Below are 27,670 nucleotides of genomic sequence, written 5' to 3'. Positions count from 1 at the left end.
GTTAAAGGCTCTGCATACTGATCAGAAGGTCAGGAGTTCAAGTCCCAGCACTGCCAAGTTACCACTGTTGGGCCCTTGGGCAAGGCCCTTAACCCTTAACTGCTCAGTTGTATAAATGAGAGAAATGTAAGTCACTCTGGATAAGAGAATCCGCCAAATGCCATAAATCTAAACGTAAAATGATGGTTGGGTAATAAGGTTCATTAAAATATATATATATATATATATATATATATATATATAACTTTTTGTTGTACACTCCCATAATGGTCATTTTTATTTTCACATAAAAAAAAAATGGGTAGAAAATAATTTATACATGAGTGATTTAATTAAATTTAGCTTTACCACAATTATGAAAGATTTGGCTAAATGTACAAAGTTGTTGTTGTTGTTTTTTTTTTAATATATCTAGACAAAACTCACAAAACTTGTTCCCTATTGCAAAATAAAAAAAATCCCTTTAATTAACTTTATCCTGGTTTAGTAGTGACTAAACCAACAGGTGTCTGTGACAATTTTAAATATGAAAAGACTTTGTTAGCATGTAGGTCATAATCACAGTGTATTTGCATAGTTTCAACCAAGATTCATCAGATTGTGCACCCGAGGCCACAAAAAGGAAACGAAGGAAACTACACGGTCAGGAATGTAATATGTTTTATGAGAAAACAATAAAGATTGCTTCAATTTCCTTGCTGAGGAAAGTTTTGAGGAGGCAGAATTTCAAAATGCAGAGCCTTAAAACTACCTTAGAATCTTATTGCTGCTCTGCTCATCTATCTGTGCCAGGTGATCTAAATCACGACACAAGCAAGAATCCCGAGCTTATATCAGATAAGCCATGGCCTGACAGCTCGGCTCTGTATATCCACACCCTTTCGCTTTACTTTCCTCAGATTACAAAGAACCAGTACATACTAGTTCTTTGTAACATCTGCTGCTGTGTTTTCTTGGACAATGAAAGAGCTGTAAAGAATGAGCACAAAGACACAGCATAGTAATTATTTACATTCCTGCTAGATTGTGAGTAAAGCAGTCATTAGTAAGACACACCATCAGTTCCTGTCATCTTTAAATCAACAGTGTGGCCTATAACAAAATTTACATAATTACATATTCCCCCACCTTACCTCATATGTAATCAATCAACCAAGACTTGTTAAGCATCCAAAGCATCTAATTTTTCCACTGAGCACTGGTGCTACATTTATATTTTGGCCAAACTTTCATTTTAAATGTTTTTTTTTTAACCCATTAAGGAATGGTTTGTACTTCTGTGTATGTGTATTTTTAAACGTGATGGCATCATGCACGAGTGGTCACATAATTGTCTGCCATTATACATGCAAGTAATGTGAGCGTGCCCATTAATTCAGGGGTCCTCAGATTAATACATTTTTTTTGTAGTCATAGACTTGTTTAGAGAGAAGATCGTGTTGGGTAAGTAGAGAGTTTAAAACGCAGCATAGTGTCTGCCTAAAGATGACTAAAACCGTGCTAGCTAAGTGTGATTTCCTCACCGAGAGAATGCCAGGCTTTGATCAAGCTGTAAAACATAATCAACTCAACTTGCATTGAGATACCAGCTGTCAAAATGCCCGTGATGCTCCTGTGGCACGGCTGGAATGAAATCGTTAAATGTATTTTTCCTCCTTTTCCACTTTTGCAGGTAACCAGATGTTAAAAAGCTATAAGCCTACTCATAGTTGAGTAAAATGCAAATGAGAAACATTTCAGTTCAGGAATGTGTGGAGTTCTCACAACTATATAAATATGGTGGATATTGTCAAAAGTTCACAATGTGAAGGGTTTTCTCAGACCAGCACACCAAAATGGAGCTCCATGCTTCAGTGAACAAATGATGGTTAAGAGAGTTGCAGGCAGGGTGAAATGAGAAACCTGAACTGCACAATAAATAAAGATTTCTTTTTAGATAGGAATCACCTCATGTAACTGGCTTGTTCTTCACTCATATACAGTGGTTAACACATGTTCTTAATAATCTCACAGACATCAGAACAAAAATAAATGTTCCACCTGCTATCTACAGTGACCTCTATATTCAAGGTTGTACAATTGCCAAATACTGATGCTTTAAAATAAAATTTGTGCTACTGCAACACCTAACTAATATAGGTATGTTTTGCGCTTTTGTTTATGCAAAAAAGATGTACAGACAGATCTTGGATATTTAATAAATACCTTTGGGAAAAAGCCTGCCAAAAGTATGCCAACATATAATAAGATGAATAATTATGATGATCAAAATATTGACAAATATTTATATATTGCACAGTATGGTGAAATAAATGACTAATATTGGTGCAGTTTGTAGAAGAATACAGAAATAACTTGTAGGATAAGGCACTGTATGCAATAGCACAGTGTTGGAGTGTAGCTGTGATGGGGAGGGACGGTATCGAGACACAAGGGGACACTCGGCCATGAAAAACAAAATTAAGCTTTAAAAATGGTTTATAAAAGGCGGTTTATACCCAGCAATTTATTTGTAATGATTTATGTATACATAAAATATATTAAAAAGATCATGTAGACACCATGACTCACATCAAAGGCCAATGGTAGAAAAAGGATACATTCATTAGCTAGCCCACTGGAAAAGTAACATCTATAATGTACTTGCCCAGTTCCATGTGTGACTGCCTGGAAACCACTGGGCTCAAATATGGAAGTTAACATAATGCAATAATATTTGGCAAGTTATTGAGCTAGTTGAGTGCATTAATACAGACTACAGGATATAAACGCAGAGGGCACATCTGTGTAACAGTCGTTCTGAAAAGTTGTTGATATTAACAAACGTTAACAAGTTTGTTGGCAAAGGTTTCGGCTAAGAGCTGCAATGTTCAGTCTTCACATCATAATTAAAAATAATAGTTGATTCTGGCTAGCATCTTTATTTTCTCATGATATGTCTGCCTGCAAATTGTCTATGCTGTAGTAGCGTTTTATTCCTCTCTGGTTTGTCTCTTTCCACATATTTAAATGTGTTCCTGATACTAAAAAGATTGTCTGTCATTTGTGAACACTAATTAATCTGCCTAATAAAAACGGTTCTAACAAGATCGCAGTCGATGTGTGTAGTGCAGCAGGCGTTTGGACTTGGAACCATGCACTAGAGTTACAGAATTTTGAAGTGCATGACATTTAAACATGCATATCAAATGAAAACGTCAAAGTCAATATGGAGTAGGTTTATGTTCTGGTTGTTAAACCTACGTGTCTGCCAGGCAAATGCAAAAGCTGGATTTGCTCTTCAACTTGTTAATATACCATTGAGAATGCAGCCTGACAGGAACACAGCTTGAAATGTGCATTACAATAAATAGGTCTGCAGCTGCTATGTTCGTGAGGCAAACCATTTGTCCTATAATAAAGGTGCAAGTACGCAGATCAGTCTGGGCAAGTTCAATAGCAAGTCTGAGTCGATAACGTTCAAGTGAAACATGTTGCTACTCTAATGTATACAGCAGTCCATTCACTAGAGTGGCTACAATGGTGCTTTAGAGTGATTCAATGAATTCCCAAGGTCAGACCTGACCAACTACAAGCACCATTTTATTTCAGGCCTACTCACGAACTTCAAACATCAAAGCTAAAGGGAAGGTGCGGAAGCAAATGCTCCAAAAACACATTGCACTCAAACATGCCCATGAACAGCCCCCTCAATTACCTACCTGGGTAATTCCTTCACCCCCGGCCATCATCGGACAGTAAGAAATAACACTTCCTCTATATAAGAAGCAATGCCTCCTGCAGTAAAAAGCTAATGTAATGCCTATGAATCCATCAGCTGCAAGGGCAGTGGGTGAAACTCTATCTCCCTCCGATCACTTTGATTTAGGATCACCTATAACGGAGCTGCTGGCTCGAGTACAGATCCCCCTGCAGCCTTTTAAAAAAATAACAAGAGGAGAATGAGGATGTCATGAGAATTAAAGAGCTGGAGAGGGCTGCATCTGAATGCGACACACCAGATGTGTGACGGTCCACTTAGTAGTTGGCACGGCTAGGGTAAAATCACTTTAAACGGCCATTAAACTCTTGCGCTGTACCTTCACGAAAATACATTCAGTGCTAGAATTTGAGTAAACAAGGCAAGATCGTATTATACTTCTGGCAAGTATTACTCGGCCAGGAGAGGAAAAATAACAACTTTTCATGAACGCAAAAACAGCTTAGTTGAAAAGTTTCAAAGATAAGCAATAAACCAGGTATGAATATTCACAAATCAGACTCTTTATGTCAACCAATGGTGAACCAAGCACTGCTTCCATTTGGTCTAGAAGGTATTAAACATCAGTATAATCAAAACTTATTTTCATTTTGTAACTGAAATGCATCATGTACACTTTCTGCAAGCAATACAAAGCGGAGCAGTCTGCCTTTTATTTAAATTCAGCAACATTCAAACGCACAGAAAGGAATGTCGGCACTGTTCAATCACCTTTCCTGGAATTAGGCTACAAAAATATACAAAATCGAGAACAGAAAATCCTAAATAAAATGCAAAACCCATTTAGATAAATTTCCCTTTAAAAAAAACAAAACAAAACAAAAAAAAAAAACTGTCTTTTGAATTCATTGAAACATTTTGTCAAACATGTGAAATGCAAGCTTTCAATCAATACCATATTTGTCTGTATAATTATTCAAGCTGTCATATTAGTATGAATAGAATTTGGCACGAATATACCTTTCAGTAAAATCTGTGCATTTGGGAGAGTAAAGAGAGCTTGAGGGACTTTAATAGTGGAACCGGGTGGCATAGTAAGGTATGAATAAGTTACCTGTGTCAGCATCCTTCACCTCCTCTTTGTCATGCTCCTCATGCCACTGCATGGTTCGGTAGTAACTGAGCATCACCTCCCACAATGCTTTGCACAGGTCAGTCAGGCAGGGGATGTAGCTGTCTGGAGTGATGTGCTGGTGGGAGAGAAAAAAGAGCATAAAGCAGGTTCAATCAGCCTCTACCCACTTCAACTCTCTGGGGGAATTTCTCTAAAGCACACCACGTAGACAGATTATTTTCTAGATGCTTTTAGACAATTAATTTCTAGATGCTTGCCTGATGCATTGACAAAACCTTGCTTGGGCATCAACGGACACATGATCAAATGGGAATTGTTCGGTTTTTGACACTTCTAGAGCAGGGAGGTCTCAAAGGAATGGCCACACACACACTGTTCTCAAGCTCATTTCACAGCTCCTTGCATTCTTTAAAAATATCATGCAGCCCATGTCTGTGGAAGAGGTTCTAACATTGCTTACAAGAATTGGCTTGCAGGCAAAGAAACAAAAACACCCAGGTTTTTACTGCATGTCAGTGGACATGTTGGCTCCAAAATCCTAAATGATAAAACATATATTGACCGAACTGATATTTAACTGCAATGTGCAAAAATGTAAAGATTTGTAAGCGATTGAGTGTATAAGCAGTCTATACAACTGTTATCAAATGAACATAAAGGCATATCTATTTTGCAGTCCAGTCCATGTCATACTCAAGACAACCAGGACAGCCAGAACCCATGGGGTGACTTTCAATGAAAACTTGACCTTTACAGACCACATTTCAACAACTGCATGATCCTGTAGGTTTATTCAGTACAACATCAAGAAAATCAGACCCTATCTCAGTGAACAGGCTACACAGCTACTAGTCCAGGCTCTTTTTATCTCAAAACTGGACTACTGAAATGCACTACTCTTGGACCTCCAAGGCAGCTCCATCAAACCCCTTCAGATGATTCAGAATGCAGCAGCATGCCTTGTTTTCAACCTGCCCAAAAGAACCAATGTCACAGCCTTCTTCATCTCCCTCCACTGGCTTCCTGTAGCTGCCCTCATCAAATTCAAGGCCTCAATGCTCTGGAACAGCACCTCCCCTACCGCAACATCCTCCTTGAGGTTTATGTTCCCTCACACAACCTGCGACCAGTTAACGACCGACGCCTGGTAGTGCCTTCTCAACGAGGCATGAGGTCCCTTTCCAGAACCTTCAAACCAACTGTCCCTCAGTGGTGGAATGAACTTCCAAGCTAAATCCAGACAGCAGAATCTGTCACTATCTTCAAAAAACGTCAAAAGTCCCACCTCTTCTGTGAACACTCAACTTAACCAACAACCCCCCCCCCCCCCCTTCCCCAACACACTTATATTTAACAAAAAAACATCCTTCATTTACACTGGCTCTTACACCTCTACTCTGTGCACTGAGATAACAACCATGGTACACGAGGAATGTCTCAAAAATAATAAGAATATAACAAAGGCTTGAGATAACAGATGTTCCAAAAGACTGCAGTACATGTGGCTTTAAACACTTCATCTAGGCCAGCTTACTATGCAAAAAAACTGACTGAATAATAACAGTGCAAGGATGTGGCATGCAAGAAGTTGGAATTTCTTAATTATTAAAATAATACATATCTGAAATATCCAGGTAGTAGGTTTGATTTTTTTTTTTTTAAACTGCCATAGACAGAAAATTTCTTTCGATACATAAGCACTATATTTGAACATTAGTAAATCAGCGTAATCATAAATGCATTATCATATGATAATAATATAGGATAAGAAGAGAAAGCACTTCAGTAGACCTGGATGGACATGCGATCAATCCATTTATGCCCAGATGCCAGTGCCCAACACATTTCTTGGAGCACTATAATCAGCATTTAAATCATACTGACTGAAACTAGTTCCTAATAGGCTCACAAGTCTAAATGTTGCCTAGGTTATTTTTGTCTGCAGCAGCAGCATTAGAATTCTGAGAAAATCTGCCATACTCCCACTTGGAAAAGCCAATCTGTGGTCTGGGAGGCCTGACATAGAGTTTGTTATGTCTCAAACCACAACATGGCCGACTCATCCATACACACATTTGTCAGCACCACTGACAGCTACATGCAGGGCTTTCATCCAGTTTTTTATTTTTTTTTTCCTCAGAGTAAGGCAGTGTATATGGAAAAGTTAGGTTGAATTACAGTCTGAGGCTGGTTTTAGAGAACAGAAACGGCACATAGCAATATGGCCTCCAGCTGTGTGAAAAGCTAGGAACGATTTACAGAGCAGGGCTCTCTCATTGCCTTACAAGTTCAACCTGATCTGGCTGCTTACTTTGTGCATTTACGCAGACTCTATAAATTAGACCCAGTGACAAATCCCAGAGTCTTATTTCCAAACATTTATTTGATCTGTTTTACTGAGAAACTGAGAGAAAGCGCACCAAATGTAGTTCAGAAAGGAAAAGAAATACAACTAAAACACTTCAAACAGATTATGACTGCTAGCTAAAACACAGTTACTGCCAACTACTATAAAATTTGTCCATCATATTAATTGACCGTGTATCTGCATTTTTTTTCTCTCAGCTGTAATGTCCATCCAAATCTTATTCAATTTGGCATTCAGAAGAAGAAAAAAAAAAAAAAAGATGAATGAAACAATCATTCATTTTAAGATGAATATGATCGACTACACACCCTGGGCCTGAGTGGCTGAAATAAATCAGATTAAGTCTGATCCCTACACAGCGACTGCTTTCAGTGGTAATTCATCACCTGGGAGCGTTTCACAGCTGCATATAAACAAGCTTGCACAAATCTACCCAGCATCAGTTTTTCTACTAGACAGATTCTGACTAATGCAAAGAGTTATAATCTAAGATGAAAAGGATGAGAGGTTAAAAAATCCAATAAGTATAACATAGGCACCAGCCAAAATATGCTATTTTAAGGTGACTGGTATTTTGGGGAAGTATGCACTGTTTAAATCTTGCATTGACTAGTGGCCAAAAGGAGTTTCATTAAGTCTGGGAGGTTACACTGGCAGCGATTCTACTATTATGGGGAAGGAAGCAGAGTTCGACAAAAGTGAGCAGAAAGGGAAACGATCCATGCTAACCACACAATCAATTCCTCTGCTCTGCCAGTCGACTCACTGCTCATTAGGGATGATTGGGCATTCATGTTAGGAAACTGAAATTTTGGTAGAGGGTGTAGGCCTTGGATCTGATCTTGGAAACTCATCCAGGATTGCTGATTTTCTGCAGGGCTTGAAAGACTAAAATATCATCGGGATTGTATTGAGCCACCTCTGGAGCACAAGGTGGATTCAAAAGCGCTCTCTAGAAAAAGAACCCAAAAAAAGTCGAGGTTGGACCAGGTGCAGTCAATCCTACATTAAGCTGATTCAAACTCGTTTGAATGCTTTAAAGGACGAAAGGAAAAAATAGTTTTGCTTCCATCAGCATCAGTAGAATTGCAGTGCCAGCATACCAACGCACAGACCTCCTCCATCAAAGCCAACTTTCTACAGAGCAACGTTAATGCATTTCCACTGCAGCCACAAGGTACTGTATCATTCAGCAGGGAGAAAATCTGCTCAGGTTTCAAATCATTCTCAGGCCACACGAGCATAAAAACCCAAAAGAGATAATTGCACGCAAACAGTGTGTGGTGCTGCACGAGGTATCTCTACATTAGAAGATTTCTGGCCCCATTCAGACCTGGTATTGGGTGATATAAATCATGAGTGGGCAGCCGAGACAAATAGCCATTGACATCTAGTATTTTCATCCCTCTATTTATGGTGCAGTATACACAAAGGATCAGCTGGTAATACTTATTTACTAGCAGAAGTAGGAAATATCACAAATGTCAGGGTTGTAGAGTAGTTGTGAAGCAGACAAACAAAAAATGGTTTCAGGTCCCTCATTTTCCCACACTGTTTTCTATAGGATAAATCAGGGGTAGCCCTGTGGCTAAAGTATTGAGCCACTGAGCAGAAAGTCATGAGTTTTAATCCCAGCATCACCAAACTGCCACTATTGGGCCCTGGAGCCAGGCCCTTAATCCCTATGTTGCTCAAGTTATATCCTGTCTCAACTCTAAGTTTCTTTAGACAAAGCAGGCATCAGCCAAATAAATAAAATTTAAAAATGTACACGAATATACATTATGTATTGATTATAGAATCAATCTGTATATTTATCAACTTAACATGTACTGTGCATAATAGTATACTAGTGCGATGTGCCATAGCTGTCATTACACTACCTGATAAAGCATGTTCTAGGGTGGCTTTAATTCAACTCTGTACTAGCATGAGAAGTGTTTTTGGAGAGTACAAAGCATGTGGCTTTGGGAAAAAAAAGGGTGCTGCTAAAGGCTGTAAAAGGAAATATAAGCTAACTCCATTAGTATGCACTATATAGGCAAAATGTATGTTAACTGGAGAATGATTCTTTAGCATGTACTTACACTGAGGGTGTGTAACAAAGACTGACAGCACTGTGTAGCTACACGTCAACTAAATTGCTTGATGAGCCCCTCTAACCTTCAGATGTGTCCTTTGCCATAGTCCACCAAGGAACACTGAACTAATCAACACATCACTATCATCTACACCACCTAATTCTTAGCAACGTGATCACGCAATTAATGATTTTTTTTAAAAAGCCCTGATCTATTTCAAATACCGTGACCTTGGATTTAAACCCAAAGCAGACAAGCGTCACACTGTCCAGTCTCCCTATAGAAACTATTTAAGTTATGAAGGTCTAATCATGTCTAGACAGAATGGCTATGGCCTTTAGCGTGCCATGACTACATTTTCTGCTGATGAGTTGGAGCACTACATTACCTCTTTTACATGCCACCCCTCATTCACACTAAATCTTAATGATGCCGTGCCTGTTCTCACTTATCAGCAGACGTCAATGCAGCCCCACTGCCGAGCTAATGCACAGAATTAATCAAATGTTCTCTTGCCTGGTGAGGCAGATATTCCCCTGCCAAAACTTGTATGGCTCCATGGGTAGCGTTCATATCAGGGGTCAGACAGACGCACATGAAACATGTCAGCCGTTTCTGTCAGAGTTTAAATCATTTCGGATCGAGTTCTGTTGTTTCCACTGTGAAGGAGTTTAATGAAAAATAAACTACTGCCAAGCCACATATAGTAGAGTGCAAAAGTTTGCACATCCTTACTGTGAAATGATGACACCAACAAAGGACATTCCTTTGTTAGCACAAATAACATTTAAAAACAAATGAAAGTTAAGATGCTATTAATGAAAATATCTAAATCATATTCCAAAAAGTTTTCCCCCCACAATATATTCTTCCAAATTTGACTTTTTGAAATCTCCTGTTGGTTTTGTGTCATGTATCTCTGTTTGGTCGTGTCTTCAGGTCTATTTGGACCCGATTCATTTTAAACGGGGTGGCGGGGTAATGTAACCATCTCTGAGATTTGAGTCCCATTTGAATTTGCCATGTCAGTACATTTTTTGTGGACTGTGCACGCACACATCTGGAAAGATTATGGCATATTTTATCTTCTGTAAAATGATCGGTAGAAATAACTTCCATTATGTTCGGTGGGAAAAAGAGTTTTCTCACTTCTTCAGTATAAGGACTCAAGGAAGCAGTGTTTTTTTTTTTTAATGAAACCATGTATTGGTGGAGTTTACAAAAAAAACAACAATAATAAAATATAGAAATTAAAAATAACTCATCAGAAAAATGATGCTTCATACACACAAGAGTTGAACCTGATGTGGTCTTCCGATGTTGTAACCCATCCACTGCAAGGTTCCAGAAATCCTTCAGCAACATTACAGAACAGGCATTGGGCAAATCTTATCCTGTTCAGACGGCACGTGTGTCCATTTCCTTCTTTTCTCAATGATTTTTACAGAATGCGGAACATCAATATCCTTGAACAGAACACAGATAAGAACATATGGCTTCTCACCATGGCCATGATGACTTAACTCATGGCTAAATCATTATATCGACCAAGCCTAACTGTCGCCAGATGATCTTGCTTTTGCTCGATACGGTCACGCTGTGAGCCTATTTTGTCTGCCTGGCATGTCAATGTTTGGTTTCCTGGTTGAAAAAAAAAAAAAAAACACAAAAAAAGAAGAAAGAAAAACCAGAAAGGAACAAACTTGCTATGTTTTCAACTGTTAAAAAGTTCTTTAAAATTTTTTATTAATATAAAATTAGAGCTCTGCAAAAACATTACGATCTTGTTTGCTGCATCTAAATATTTACAGAAGGAATTTGACTAATCAAGATAAATAATTAAAAAAAATCCATCTATCTAGTGGAATACACACATCTTATCAAGGCAAAACCTGTGTGTAAAAATCACCTAAGACTGGGAATACACTGAATTTCCTATTAAACGTTGCATTTCTGGTTTATTTTCAGTAGATTGTGCTGTATCTGGGCTTATTTGACTTGACAGGTAAAATAGCAAAAGCCATTTAAATTTATTTTAGTGATTGAGCTGAGCTTTATGTGCCAATTTATGGTCTGTTAAAACAGTAACTTAATGAGTGAATAAAAGGATTCATAAATGTGACATAAAATGCTTCGTAAAAGCTTTATACCTGATTAAAATCCTTCATGCGTTCTTTAATTATAGCATAAACCTGGTACTGCTCAAGCATGCCACTTAGTCGTACAAAGCAACTTTTTCAGATGATCAGCTTTATAGATCATCTCTGTGTGATTAAATCATCATCAAGAAATGAAAATCAATATCAAACCAGCCTACTGAGGGTGAGCGTTCAATTACAACGTCATGAATGATTAAAGAGCATCTGATCTCTAGCAGTCATTGGATGGAATACAGAGTACATGGAACAGATGTTTGCCCGGCATCAAAGGCTAAGCTCCAAATTCAGAAGAGGTGAGCCTGGTAAATGAAAATAAGAGGCAAATATGACCCATATTTAAGCCAATAATACTCTCTCTCTCACACACACACACACACACACACACACAGAGCTATGATTGTGCTGTTAAGCCTTTCTGTATTTACTTACTTAAGCAAAAATATTGGAACATGTGACTAAGGAATTTCTTGTTACCCAGGAGTTTCCTGTTAGATTGACTGTTTAAAAAATAAATAGTTCTGAACATCTACTCTTGGTTTTAGCCTTCAAATTCACCAGTGATGACTGCATTTGTTGTTAAAAAGGATAAGCCAGTATGAAGATCAGAGAGCTGTCTATGGGAGAAAAGCAAGCCATTTTGAAGCTGACCAAAGATGGAAAATCAATCAGAGACACAAACACTGGGCATAGCCAATACAACAATTTCAATTATCTTCAGAATAATAGTCAAATAAATTCTTTATAATGAACCAATTTGTGTCTGTAAACTAACTGTTCAGTTTAAGTGAGGAAAGCACATATGGATGGAAATGTCATCAGTATAAAATTGCAGAAGTGATGATCCAGCTTCATATGACTCATCAAGAGAGCGCTTACATATGCATTGTACATGGTGAGGGTTAAACAGCACATTAACGTGAATCAAGCTCAAGTGCCACAATTACATCTGAAATGTTTATTATTTTTATTAAGCAGTTACGAGATGTGTGAGTCAGCACAGTCTACAACACAGGCTGAGACTCTGCTCTACCTCTTCAAACATCACTCATTCGTAGGACAGAGGGATGTAGGTGAGGTCTGCAGAGGGGGGATGACTATGAGAAGTGTAATGAAGCCTCCATGCAAAATTCATGTGCTGCTCTGCAAAAGTATGCGACCTTTGTAGTATCACAGTTAGGTCAACTTTTGAATTCTAGGGATTGAGTTCGAGGTCAGCGCTGAAGTGATAACAAGACTTGTGCTAATGACAATGTTTATTTTATATGGCCCAGTTTTTAAGCTGCCTAGCAACAGTAAAGTGCCCTGAGTGGAGACGTACGACCAGAGACTCACCAAGAGTTCACTTCAAGGCACTTTTTTTTTCCCCCCCAAAATGAATAAAGTATTTTTGTTAAAAGGTTCATATGTCCTCAGAATTGAAAAGAAAATTAATATGAGCAAGAGGTCTTCCTCCACTGGATTCTGGGATATCAAAACTGGAAGAAAGCAGAAGAAAGCAGGGCTGTGTTGCTCCAATATATTACAGTGGCTTATCTGCCAATAAAACATTTTCCTGAGCCTCCAGCTGCAGCATGAACAGCAAAATAATGGTACAATCAATGCAAAGATCATACAATCAATTCTCAATTAAGGGAAGGATACAGCATAAACCTTTCAGTAATTACCTGTCTTTAGCAGATGTGTGACACTAGAAGAATTTCTTTCTTCCAATTCTTGGAAAAAGATATAGCAATTAATAAGAAAGTATCCATGTAGAGTCTACAATTTTCACTAAAACAGACAAGTGGCAGGTTTTCTCCCCCGAAGCACCTGGTGGTCACTGTAAAACCTGTATATATGCACATTTTATACCATTTTTAGACTTTTTACTCCTTTGGCTGAAAATATGTCTCTTGTTGATTATACAACATTTAATAGATTTGATTTCATCTTTACATATTCAAAACATTCTCCATTTACCCTGACAGGAAGCGAGGCCACATCTTTCAAGTGGTCAAATCGAGTAGAGACGAGAACACCGGCCGAACGATTACTAATGTGAGACGGGAGAAAGGCCGATTTGAAATGGCCATGTTGCCATTTTTATCAGCAGAAAAAATAAAACTCATTTGGTATATTTTTGAGTGAGTGAACTCTTAACAGTGTACTCTGATGATGCAATGCACAGCAACTATGTAAAATGCATCAAGGTTGGCAGGTCGAATTGCTTTTAAAAAGTCTGCCTGTTGTCATTGGATCGCGAGTTTGAATCCAAATAACGAAACAATCATCCGTCAATCGAAACCACACTGGCCAATCGCTGCGTGTCTGCGAGCTCGTGTGTGCAGACAAGGGCAGGTAGTGTTCTCCTCTGAGCGTGCTCAGCTTCATGTGTCTCAGAGGAAGCACGTGCTAACGGTCACCCTCCATGGTTGGTAGCAGTCGTGATAAGGTACAAAGTTACAAATTCTACAACGTTGTAGTATAAAGACTTTTCCCCACATGCTACTGACATATTATACATCAAAGGTCTCTTCTTGAGTTTTGTTTTCCAGCACATCAGAGATGCTAACACAGTTATTCTCACATCACTTAATGCAAGAATGAATGCGTCTAGTGTTCCATGACAGTCTTGATCTCAGAAGGCATGCCTGAATTAATTTTCCATGCATGACTGACAGACACAGCTTAATATCACTGCTATTGCGTCACCTGTTATCTGACATTAACCACACATCCTCTAAATATAAATATATATCCATCCATCCATCTTCTATACCGCTTATCCTATTCAGGGTCACAGGGAACCTGGAGCCTATCCCAGGGCGCATCGGGCACAAGGCGGGGTACACCCTGGACAAGGGGTGTGTGTGTGTGTGTGTGTGTGTGTGTGTGTGTGTGTGTGTGTGTGTGTGTGTGTGTGTGTTTATATATATATATATATATATATATATATATATATATATATATATATATATATATATAAAATAAATATATACACACACATACACTAAAATGGTACGCTGGAGATCAGCTGCTTTGTTTCCGATGCGGAGCCTTGTTTCAGACTAATGCAAATGAGGCTTTCAGAGGCAGGGTCAAAGAGCTGAGCAGAAAAAGCCACCAATATCTTTTGTAATGACTCTATTCCTGCACATTAACTCAGATTAATTGCTTTGTGACATGCTCATGAATGAGATTGTCTTCCCCTTCCAGAGAGTGATGTGCCGCTGTTTCTTTGTTTCAATGTGCTCCCAATACAGACAAATGTGCCATCGTGTAGGAAGAAAAAGAAATATTCTGCTTGTCAGAAGTACAAAAGAATGACGAGTTATTCATGAGCTGAAGTCATTTAGGGTATTACTTTCAACTGAACTTCTGTGGAGTGAAGATGCTAAACTGAACTCTTTTTCAGAGGAGGAAGGAGGCTGCAGCATGCAAGGACGGTCTTACCGTGCACAGATCCTTATACTGCATCTTCTGGAATTTGGTGTCAGCATTGCCGGCACACAGCTCCACATATCCCAGCACCACCTGGAACACGGTGTTGTGAATGGCCTGGGTGAAGTGCATGTGAAGCTGATCCATCGCCGTCTAAGGACGGAACACAGGATAGAGAAAAAGAGAATAATAAGGACAATTTTGTGCAACCTTCTGATACAAGCCATCCCCCCAGCATGGAAAATGCAGGGAGGTTGTGTATCGATATATAAGCCCTTGATTAGTTGCATCATTAGTTGCTTGAGACAACACCTGTTTTGCGGGATTCAATTCAGGGGGTTGAATAATTTTGAGACATTATAAGTTGCATTTTCAGTTGAATTTGGAGAAACCACTTGGAAGCATTCATTGTGTTGAACTATTTCAATTGCTTTTGTTTGATTTGTTCATTGAAAACAGCTGAGAGTCTGTAAATTTTGACAATAAACCTGACTCCAAAAACGTCTCATCTTCCCCTGTGATGCAGTGTGGGAGGTATAACCCTAACCCTAGTCAAGCTCTCATGACTCACTCACCTGTGTCTTGCCCAATAGCGAGTACGCAAGCTGAACTCTGGTGTAGTGAGCGACGTCAAAGTGCTTGCAGGTTTTCGACAGCGCTACATCCAGCTGCTCCTGCACAGACAAGGCGAGAGAAAGAAAGGTTTGAGGGACCGAAGGAACCGCGCTGTATTACTGCCGATAGTAGGAAAGTCTTCTTAACTGCAGTCTCTGGAGACGAGGGAAAAATCTCAAGTTTTATACATCTTTATATCTTTCATATCTCTGGCTCAAAAGACTGTTTAGTGTTGAAATCTGATCACCCAGAGGCCTATAAAAGCCCTGATAAAAGATCTGGCACATATAGAATACAATAAGTTGGGATGAGAACAGGACCCCTAGATGATATGATGACTCATCCTATCACAAATGTATAGTGGGAGAATTTTACATCTGGCTGAAATATATTAGCAAGAAATTCACATCTTTAATCATAAGCCCTATCTAGCCAGGATAGTTTTTTTGTCTTGGATAAAGTCTGTAAAAAAAAAATATTTGCCAGACACCTATAAATTAACACAGGACAAGTGAGATTCTAGCAGTTTCTCTCTCTACAAACCCAGATGTTTGCATCACACACTGGATCAGGAATGAACTTGTAGGAAGGTGTAATCATGACAGGCAGCATAGTGGTGCAGCAGGTAGCATGGCCACCTCACAGCTCCAGGGTCTCCGGTTCAATCCAGAGCTCGGGTTACTGCCTGCGTACAGTTACGCACGTTCTCCTCACTTCCCAAAAGATGGGAGTTGCTAGTTTTGCTCTAAAATTGCCTGCAAGTGTGTAAATGTGAGTGCGAGTCTCACCCAGGATGTATTCTCACACTTTGCACCCATTGTTCCTTGGATAGGCTCCGAATCCAACGTGACACTATCCAGGATAAAGCGCTTACTGAAGATGACTGAATGAACATAATCATGATATGTGATATAAGGGAATATAATGACATAGCTGTCATTATAAAGGTCAATTTAATCAGCTGACAGGATTGTTTCCCCTTCTAACAAACCTTGTTTTGCCTCCCAGCGAAGATGACATAGATAAAGTGACGTGACATATAGCAAATGCATTTATAATCATTTCCTATCACTTTTCTTTTCATCAACAGACAAAAACAACTACAAACATCAAGTAACAGAAATGTCTATCCAGACAGGACTAAAATTATCAGACCAACTCTGAGATTGTTGGAAAACAGCTGGCAATGGGCTGGAAGGTTCCTTAGGGAGAAGGAGATGGGGGGGGAAAAAAATCACTAAGTACCATCTGTAAAAGACTGAAATTCTCCACCTCCCACATGCATTAATTAATTTTTGTTTTCATTCATTTCATAAATACACCTGCAATAACTAAAGCTGATTCTTCTTCCATTCAGGAATAAAAACAAGCCCACATAAATTAGCATGAATTAGATTTCAGCATGGAATTTTAAAAATGATCAACTGAAGTCAAATGTAAATATTATACACCACTGAGCCTCGATTATTACTAATTTTACACATTCGTAGTAAAACAAACATGAATTAGAGCATTCATGAATATTCATTGTGGACTGATTTTTGCTAATGGAGGAAATAAACACTTGTTAATGAATTACTTGCCTTATTTGCTATTAATGTTACCATGATGTATTGTGCAGTAATGTGGAAGTACAAAGAAAGCGAAAGAGAGAAAGAGGCTGAGCTCCTTTAATCATTTAATATTTCCTGCTCTGTTTGAAACGTGTGTGTGTGTGTGTGTGTGTGTGTGTGTGTGATAACCTTAAAACCATCTCACTTATTACTGTGTAGGTCCATCGTTGTGCCACCAAAACAGCTCTGATTTGTCGAGGTATGGACTCCAGACCTCTGAAGGTGTGCTGTAATTCCTGTAAGTTGCGAGGTGGGGCCTCCATGGATTGGACTTGTTTGTCCAGCACATCCCACAGATGCTCGATCAGATTGAGATCTGGGGAATTTGGAGGCCAAGTGAACACTTTGAACTCTTTGTCATGTTCCTCAAACCATTCTTGAACAATTTTTGCAGCATAGCAGGGTGCATTATCCTGCTGAATGAGGCCACTGCCATTCACTGTTGTCAGGAAGGGGTGTACTTGACATGTAGGTGGCTTGCTCCGCCGGCTTGCCTTCTTCCCATAACGCATCCTGCTGCCATCTCTTCCCCAGGTAAGTGACACACACGCACCCGGCTTTCCACATGATGTAAAAGAAAGCTTCATTCATCAGACCAGGCCACCTTCTTCCATTGCTCCACGGTCCAGTTCTGATCCTCACGTGCCAGTTGTAGGAGTTTTCGGTGGTGGACAGGGGCAGCATGGGCACTCTGAGACTATGCAGCCCCATACGCATCAAGCTGCAATGCACTGTGTGTTCTGACACCTTTCTATCATAACCAGCATTAACATTTTCAGCAATTTGTGCTATAGTAGCTCTTTTGTGGGATCAGATCACACATGGTAGACTTCGCTCCTCATGTGCATCAATGCGCTTTGGGTGCCCATGACCCTTTTTACCAGTTGTCTTTCCTTAGAGCACTTTTGGTAGGTACTAACCACTGCATATTGGGAACACCCCACAAGACCTGCTGTTTTGGAGATGCTCTGACCCAGTCGTCTAACCATCACAATTTGGTCCTTGTCAAAGTCTCTCAGATCCTTACACTTGACCAAGTTTCCTGCTTTCAACACATTAAAGTCAAGAACTGACTGTTCACTTGCTGCTTAATATAGTTCACCCCTTGACAGGTGCCATAATATCGAGATAATCAATGTTATTCACTTCAGCTGTCAACGTGTTTAATGCTATGGCTGATCAGTGTGTGTAGGCTCAGACCTCACAGGGATGGGAACTTTCGTAGCTGAGTCTGAATCAATTTCTGAAAGGCAGGATGTTTTTAAAATCATTATTTTTTTTTGGCCACATACCTCGATTTGTTCCAGAGTGTCTTGCAGCTTTGAGTGCAACTCACTGCAGAGAGAAAAAAATTCAAATTGGGTTTAGCAATCACAACTACCAAAGAAAACATGGACAAGATTAAAACACTCCAAGTAGGACACCAGTGTGTGGAGAATTGAAAACCTGGATCCTTCAAATCTCTGAATTTATTTCATAAATGTGTTGCACTCTGGGAAAATCAGTCACATGTCATTGTCACAAAAAAGATACACACACAATAAGTGTTGTTTTGTTTTTTTGTTTTTTTTTTTTTGCCAAAACAGGGGTTTCAGCTTATATCATATAACACATACCTCAACTCTTAATAAACCATAAATATATTTCACCAATATATTTTTAGTTTCCCTTAGTAAGATCATCTTCCATCAAAGATCATGTTGGTTAGGGAGTCACTTTAAAAAATGCTATTATAAAAACAGATAGCATGAAGATGTCTAAAAACTTGTTAGCTGAGTGTGATTTCTTCTTTCCGTGACTGCCATTTTCCCTGAGCACCGTGTTGTTAGAAATATGTACAAAGCACACCACAAAATTTTCATTGAATGCAACAAAAACAACAACAACGAAAGAATTACAGAAGCTTTTCATATTATTCAGCCATTCATATCTATGTTCTAGCACGAAAACTTAACTAGTCAGTGCCAAGCTATTGGACAGTAGTAGGTAAAGTTAGAATATGTTGGTTGGCTAACAATATAAGCTATTTAAACTGCAAAATAGCATTTTCAAAGATCATACACATGATATTTCAGTTAACAGAGCCTCCTATTTCAGGCACAGTAATTTAAGGTATCTGAGAAAGAAGAGGCAGGAGCTTCCTCAAGCTGAATCTCCTTCTCCCACTCGAGCTCACTGTTACGGCAGATGCACGGATATGTCAAGGAGCTGATGAAGAGTTGTGGCTCAATGAAATGTAGCAGATTAGTTAAGACCATCTTCAGAGTTTTAGTGCACAAGCCTAGAAAACCTGCTGTGTCGGCTCTTCTTCCAGATCAAGTCTCTCAATTATTAACTCCTCGTTGCAGCACAGAAAAGTACAGATAACCCAGGTGTCCATTACTGCCAAAGATGCAGCCTGGACTATAAAACTACTTGCTTAAAAGCTGAAATGGAAGCAATTCCAAGAAGGCAAAAACCTTTGATATTCAAAAGAGGTTTATCTGGGAGCACAGACTCCTTCAAATGGAAAGCAGGAATTATTCCACTCTCTTCAATGAAGGATGGAAAGCATGGCACAGATATAATAAATGCTTCAAATCCAGTATCAAATCTTAAGCATATTTGAAAATGGCACCTGAGCTAAATATTACCCTGAAGCTCGTGCTAAATTTAGAGGGAGCTTTGCTGTTCTGAAAGCTGTTTCGTATTTTTATAAGAACACTAGCAGCATGGGTATTCCAGCAGTCATTTCACAGACACTCTGTTTTACTGGCAGTGCTCTGAAGTAAGAGGAACAGATGTTGAAGGCTCCCCATGTACAGTCAGAGTCATGCTACGCTGGCGTGCCAATTATGTGAAGACGCTTGTTTATTCCCGAGACAACGCACCTGGCCAGCACACCAGCCTCTTCAGCAATAGCTCATTAATAGGGGCTTTAAATCTGCAGCGCATATGTATTTGGCTAAAAATAAAAATCATCAATATTAAGTCAAAATGCTCTAAAACAAGGTGTTCCTGAGCTGCAAGCCAGTACGTGTAAGAGTACAGAATGATCACAGAGTGACATTCTGATCCCTCAAAAGGCCACGAGGATTAACATGTGACCGTACAGGAAGTGACATCGCTGTGGTGCTCATGCAGCAGGATTACCACATATGGTATAAAATAAGGTTTCATTTTATTTAAAGGTTTAAGCACATTCAATTATTGTAAATGGTAACCCACTTACAGATGCAGCATAGAGAGAATAGGTTTACAAACCACTGAAGCATTCATTTAGAAACAAAAAAGAACATTTATATTCTAAATTAAGGTAATTTGAGTACTTAATGTTTAAAATGTAATTTTAGACAAAAACACTTTGAAAGGACATGGATAAGGACTCTAATGCTGTCATTAGTATGTAAGCATACTACAGGGTGTCCCGTAAGTCTCCAGACATAGGGAAAATTAAGACTTCTGAGCAAAATGTCCTCCAACGTTTTTCATCATTAGTTTATATTATATATTTTTCTTCAGATAGTCTTTAAGAATGCCTTTGACAAAAGAGGAACGTATTGAAATCATTCTCATGGCTGGATCGGGAAGCTCTCGCAAGGTCGCGATGGACTTTAACAGGAAATATGGTGAGCACATCACACACAACACTTTTGCCAAACTTATTAAATTCAAAAAGACTGGAAGCAGACCAACAGACAAGTGGACGTCCACTGATGAAGTCACAACCCACCTGGAGCTGGCAAACATAGTCCCCCATATACTTTTGGGACACAGTCTGGAATGCAGATTGACTTGGCACTCATGATCATCAAACTAATCTGTGCAGTGGAGAAGGGTGCAGAAATAGCTTGCAATATCCCAGACAGTAATGGCTGGTACATTATGCTTATCATTATTAATATCCATTTACATTGAGGGTAATGCTTAATGTTTATATAGTGTTATGCACTTGTTCATATGTTCATTACTCCTTTCACTCAGATATGCATGTACTTATTTTTATTTATTTATTGATTTATGTTCCAAATTAGAGTAGCTAGAAATGATAAAAATTCGCCTTGAATTTCTCCAGGAATATACCTGCATATTCAACGTGCAAAGTAGCCTCTATTTATTAATCCTATTTAGAATATTGCATATACTGCGTATTTATTGTATAGTGGCACTAGGTGCAGCTGTGCACAGTTGGTAGATTATATACAGTATATGACACTACATAATGTAAACTAAAATTTGCAAACAATGACTTGTAATTATCATGTACATAAACACCAGGTACTGCTAACCATAATGTACAATAGATATAAATTTGACATTAGAAGTTACATTAGGAGCAGATGATGCAACTCTGGGGGGGGTAAATTTAAATTAGCCAGTGTGGTTGAAAAAAATGCTTTGAATTTAAGGATTGTGACATCAAGTGTAACAAAAGGTGATTAATAAAATTATTTTATGGTCAACAATTAAAATTCTGTATATTTTCTCTAATAAAAATGCATTTGCATGACCTCAAAGGTGAAGCAGTAGAGCAGCAACAAGAATCATCAAGAAGCAGCATCAAGGTACAGCCTGCCAATATTTTCTGGGGTTTTTTCTTAGTAAACAGCCCATGGCAGTAGCAAGAAGCCATTTGGAGGACAGCACAGATGCCATAACAGCCTCTGCAGCCATGCATTCTTCAAGTCACTTATATCCCCAAAAGAGCACATGACTACATATAGTCACAATGCAATACCGTTAACATTATTTAAACCTGATGTAGGCTGAAGGCATGGAGTTCTGGGTATACTTTAATAGACCTGTGCTCCCCAGAGGATCAGTGCTGAATGACAAAACAGGATGGGGGAAGGAGATGCTCAGAATGCTGATTTTGGTTTTATTAATGAGCAACAGCAGCAGCAGGCGAAAGAAAAAAAAAAACAGCGGTGAAACGGGAGTCCCACTGCACCGAGCCTTGAACTCAATCTACATGTCACTCCATAAACATATTCAGCTCTCTGCAGTGTTTCTGAGCAGTTGAACTTTTAGCTGTCCACAAACAATTCAGAACATCCTAGCTCACGGTCACATTTATATGATCATTCCTAAGTTCGCAGCAATATTTAATCCGGGGAGTAGACGTTTCTTTTGTTTAAACAAGGCGTTCCTGGGCTATAGGTCTACAAGTTGCATTGAAAAGCCTGTAGCAATAAGAGTGCAGAGCAGTCGTGAGGAAGTGAACGCACATGGTGTAAAATGAAAATGTATATTTTCTGCGGTGGTGAATGTGCAGTACGGTTACCATGTTTGATATAAAATAGGCTTTATCGTATAAGTACTTGGAAATTTTGGTCCATGGTAACCAGCCATACATCACAGACGCAGCATAAAGAGATTAAGTTTAAAACTGCTGGAGTTGTACCTATCACTTAAGACACATTTACATTCACATTTAAGATCATGTAATACTTGTTACCTTATATTTCTGACATGTAATTTTAGACAAATAAAGTTTTAAGAACAGGGTATAACCTTTCAGTACACTAATACTGTCATTATTATTTAAGCATAGGACTTGGTGCGTACTGTTTGGGACACAGCCTTGAATTTGGATTAACCTGGCCCTCACATGCATTAGATTAATCTGAAAAGCGTGCAGCACAATTAGTTTGCAATAGTATTTTCCGACTTAAAGCATCACTTTGCACCCATACCTACTTTTTAATATGCACGAACATCATAATTTCAAGTAACTCCTGGTACAGTATCATTCTCATTATCAATAACCATTTACTTTTAGGTAAGTGTTGAATATTAATTAGCTATTGATTAGATATTTGTAGGATATGCAGAAGGCAAAAGAGAAGCTGAACTCATACTGTATGTCAATCCAGAACACATTCAGCGCTCCGCAATGTTTCTGAACATTTTAGCTTTTGGCTGCTCACAAGCAGGTTAAAACAGCTTTGCTCACTGTCATGCGTGTGTATACTAAGATCAATCTACGCATCACTGAGTAACGGACTGCAGTAATGAGGGAAAAAGGGAAACCTTTCGCATGTGTGAAATGAACATATAAGACTCCAACACGTGTCACTTTATGGACGGCAACTAAGAAAGGGTTGTAATTGTGAAAGAGCATTAATCATCTCTGTATTGTCTCCCATTTCCATTTCAGCATCATGTTTGCTTATCACAGCAGCCCTAACGAAGACCTTGTTATTTTTATAGAAGAAATGACAATCAGGTAGGAAAAAAAAAACAATCTTTCGAACTGTTTTATTCCCTAAATAGCAGCGTTAACCCAGTTGTTTTAAATCCTGAGCCTTTTAAAAGATGAGTGTGCTCATTCAAACTTGCCTTCACAGTGAGGCAAAATCTGGCCAGGTTTCCACTGTGCCAAGATCCTAATATCACATATCGCCAGCTGAAATGTCTGGCGCTGGAGAGGGATAAACAAAAATGTAGTAGGAAAGCAGCAACAAGAAAACAGTGAAGAAAAAAGAAAAATCACAACAGTCTGACCATGAGTACTGTGTGAGGATGTGAGGTTGATGTCCTCTCGGGCAGACTGCTCTCATAAGGGAATGTCCTAATGAAATAATGACCACCTATTAGTGTGGGCAGTGGCTTATTAATCATTCAGCGATAGCAAAGATCACTGTCCTCACTGATTTACAGTGCTATGGTGGCAACAACATCCGAGACCTCCAGTTATAGCCATACAAGTACAAGCAGTAAAATATTTTAACGTGCTGTATAACTTTCATTTCTGACCCTTCATTATCTTCTACAGGTAATGCACACTTAATGGACTAAGTGCTTTGAAGGACACCTTCCCCCGTAATGTCGATATTGTGATAAATTGAATCCCAGTAGACTTTTTGGAGATGCGCATCATGGATATTGTCAGAAGCAACTGATTAAGTGTTAAATTTGCTCTGAAATTTGTACTCATTAATCTTTTGAATAGATTTTTTGTTCCCTTATGTTCAGTGGTAGTAATATTTGTAGGAGATTAAATAAAAAGTATCGCTGAACTCAGTTCTCCAGTGCTTTTATTCTTATTATTTTAAATGCAACGCTGCTGTTTTGCGCTGGTTGAATATATATCATGATACCTATTATGTATGTGTGAAATGTCTTCAAGTATCGTCATGTGATATTTTTGTCATGTTGCCCAGCCCTAATCAAGAGCGCAATCAATTAGTGCAGTATTCAGGATAGGGATACATAGGCGTAGTGAGGAGATAGTACAGAGATCTCACATAGTACAGAGATGTGCACATCGCACAAATCTGTACCTGCATAACCTGACTCGAACGCAAAAATCTTTCTCTGCATAAATATAAATGTAACGTTTGGACTTCAACCCCAGATTGAATCAGCCTCAGCAGTGGTCTCCTACCCAATACACCTCGCAACAGATAGCACGGTCCAGTCACAGTGAACGGATTTAGAGCAAGAAAACAGCAAGATGAATGCAGCAACATTAAAGCCAAAAATGATCGAAAAGTGTCTTTCACACAAGTGTAACTTTCTTTTGAAAAGTGCAGTAGACAGAAATGATGATGAGACAAAAAAAAGTTTGTGTGATCAATGAGACATCAATCCAATTTCTCATTTGAGGCGTCTGGGTGGAACATGTCTCATAAAAACTATGCAGCTCCATTTTAGACAGCATTTAAATACACAACAGATTTGTAAACACTTCTAGCAATCATGGAATGATGAATGCTTTGGAAGTCTTTTAAAATTGAGTTGCTATGATTTACATCAACCACATCGACATATAGTATAACGCCTCATATTATACTCACATAAGCCACAATATGAATAAAGATTTCTATAAATAGAATCACTGACCATGTGATCGACTATGGCTGAGTCCGTGCATTACTGACTGACTGTTTGAGTCAGTGACTAACTGAGTGACTGAGTCAGTGGGTGAATGACTGACTGAGTGATTGGCTGAGTGACTGAGTCAGTGAGTGAACGGATGAATGACTGACCGAGTGACTGAGTGAGTGGGTGAATGAATGACTGAATGATTGACCTTCTGACTGACTGGCTGAATCAGTGGCTGTAAGCCAGGTCAAAAAAAAGCTCAACTTCTATTATTTATCAAAAATTTGACTTCTTGAATCACCAAAAGAGTACAACAAACACCAGTGTGTAAAAAATATGAAAAAGCGTACAAGTGCTAGCAATATAGGGATGGTTTGCTATTTAAATACTGGGATGGTTTGCTATTTCAGGTTTGCATGGAGTGGTTCGTTTAAATCCGAAGAGCCTCTCTGGGTACCACAGCTATAGTCCTCAAGTCAAACAGTGCTCAACATACCTTATGCAGCTGTAGTGCTTGAAAGTGCTGGCAGCCTTCTGACATTCCAAACACAACTGGATTGCACCTGGATAGTCCTCCTCCTGCCAAAAACAAACACATCCACTTTCTGCAACACAGCATAAATATCAACCCTGTGCAAGATCTTTCAACCTGGGGTGCACAGCATAAACATGGGGAACTTCAATGTATGTATGCTCAGCACTCTATCAAAGATGACGTAATGCTCGACAGCACAGAATGGATGTGATAATGGACTGGCTAAGCGCATTTACAGGGCAAATTGAGAATCCCCTCCATTAACAGCTTTTATTAAAAATTATCGAAAATGATCTAAAAGGATATCAGAGAGAAGTATTTTTGTCAAGCCTGTGCCATGCTTACCTCCAGCATCTCACTCAGTCTGACATCTGTCCTTTGCTGTGTAAGAGAGTAATAGACCTCATTTGAGATGGATAATGAGATATAAAGTTGATCATGTTCAGTAATTAACAGAGACATTACCAATGTCTTTATGGTCCTTAAAGACTTTAACAATCCTGTCAACAGCTGCCTGCGTCTCTGGTTGGCCAGGAGTCCAAGACTTGCTTCGGTGAAGCCTTCTTTAGCAAAACCAAGCTGCCTATAAAGAGAAAAATATGTTTGTAATCCTACAATTTATATCTAAATTTAGTAGGTACTAGTTTATTCACAATTCTGAGTGCTTTCTTAATTCTTTTCTGATATTAAGTTGGTGAAGGAAGGGGACCAGACCTCCGAGCATTGGTGCAGATAACAGCAGCCAGTTGCAGTGTGGTTTGCAGGGATGTTACTCGCTCCAGTTCCTGAAACACACCACAATGAAAAGGATAAAATATTAAATTAACATCTTAGACAACTATTTCTGCTAAATACAGCAGGTCTAGTATAGCTATGCAAACTCTACCTGCGATATAAAAATAAATTAAATAAAACATTACTTGTTGACACCGAAGTGCGTCATAAAAATGACCAGTTGTACCAATGTAGCTAGTGAGATAAGTGAGATTTAGTTTGTGAGATAGTTTGGGCGGAATAAAATACATTAGGAAATGCTTTATAAAGAAGATGATCAACGACAAGGTGGTGTGATTGCATTACTACGCCAAAGTTTGTTCGTTTTCTATAACATCATGTTCCAGAAGTTTAATCCATTTGCACCACATAATTTTGCCAACCATTTGAAATGTTTACTTGTTTTAACAACATATCTTTTTTTTTTCCCATCCGTTTATAGTTACAGTACTGTGCAAAAAAAAATGCTGTAGCACAAAGATGGCTTCAAAAATAATGAAATGAAATGTTTTTACATTAAAAAAAACACAATAAAGAGCAGTAAACAGTAATAAATTAAACAAAGTCAGAATTTGGTGTGATGACCCTTAGCTTAAAAAAGAAAAAGAAAAAGTAGTAGTCTCAGGTACACTGTGTGCAGTTTTATAAGGAAATGAGCTGTAAGTTTTATTGAGCATCTTGCAGAACCAGCCACGGTTCTTCTGGAGACTTTGACTATCGCACTTGCTTATTTTTGCAGCAAAACCCAGCAGCCTTCATTGTGTCTTTTTTGTCTGATTTTTGTCTCTTATGATAACGAGACTTTTATTGATCACATATACATATGCACAGTGAAATTCTTTTCTTTGCATAGCCCAGCATGTCAGGAAGTTGGGGTCAGAGCGCAGGGTCAGCCATGATACAGTGCCCCTGGAGCAGAGAGGGCTATCAGTAATCTAATCAGTAACCCAGAGCCTTAACCGCTAAGACACCACTGCCATTATGTAATATGCTGCTTTCTTTATTGAATGTACAAACATTTTTCTGTAACATTTTGAGCCGTAAAATTAATGATTGGAAACCGAACATGTTTTTGTACTGACTTGATAATGTAGAAGTCATAAGATAAATCTATAACAAAGTTTGTACTAAAAAAAAGAAAAGAAAAAATAGGGTAGTAGTGTGACTTTTGCACCGTACTGTATATCTAATTTAACCATCTGTGAAACAAATTTTGAAACAAAATCTATGAAACAAAGTTCCTCTACCACTTATTTTATAGCGGCTATAAACAGTTGTTCCTTCACTAGCCTCTCTTTTGATCTCTGTCTTGAAGGTATTAATACAAGCAACGTTATTAACATAAATAATTTGCATTTAAACTGCAAATCGTCCTGAAGATTTTCCTGTGGTGGACCTTAAAACAACATCGTTGCCTCTAACTGTTATAAAGCTCTGACACTAAGCTCTGACACTCTGACT

At 38.7% G+C, this 27,670-nt stretch overlaps 1 protein-coding gene across 5 annotated transcripts in view; it reads right to left on the bottom strand.

Annotated features, from left to right (window-relative positions):
* Positions 1–27,670, bottom strand: part of vps50 (VPS50 EARP/GARPII complex subunit) — a 151,844-nt gene that overhangs the window by 76,969 nt on the left and 47,205 nt on the right. For all 5 annotated transcript variants that reach the window (XM_017454791.3, XM_017454795.3, XM_017454792.3 and 2 more), the window contains exons 6-13: positions 26,150–26,220; positions 25,901–26,018; positions 25,781–25,816; positions 25,397–25,479; positions 18,384–18,426; positions 15,439–15,537; positions 14,876–15,016; positions 4,815–4,950 (exon numbers count right to left, since the gene is read on the bottom strand). In XM_017454791.3, the coding sequence (XP_017310280.1) occupies positions 4,815–4,950; positions 14,876–15,016; positions 15,439–15,537; positions 18,384–18,426; positions 25,397–25,479; positions 25,781–25,816; positions 25,901–26,018; positions 26,150–26,220 (727 nt within the window). The remainder of the gene's footprint in view (positions 1–4,814; positions 4,951–14,875; positions 15,017–15,438; positions 15,538–18,383; positions 18,427–25,396; positions 25,480–25,780; positions 25,817–25,900; positions 26,019–26,149; positions 26,221–27,670) is intronic.

This window comes from Ictalurus punctatus, chromosome 24, assembly GCF_001660625.3.
Source record: "Ictalurus punctatus breed USDA103 chromosome 24, Coco_2.0, whole genome shotgun sequence".
Taxonomy (NCBI): Eukaryota; Metazoa; Chordata; class Actinopteri; order Siluriformes; family Ictaluridae; genus Ictalurus; species Ictalurus punctatus.
Note: the sequence above shows the minus strand (reverse complement) of the source record. Positions and strands in the feature narration are given on the sequence as shown.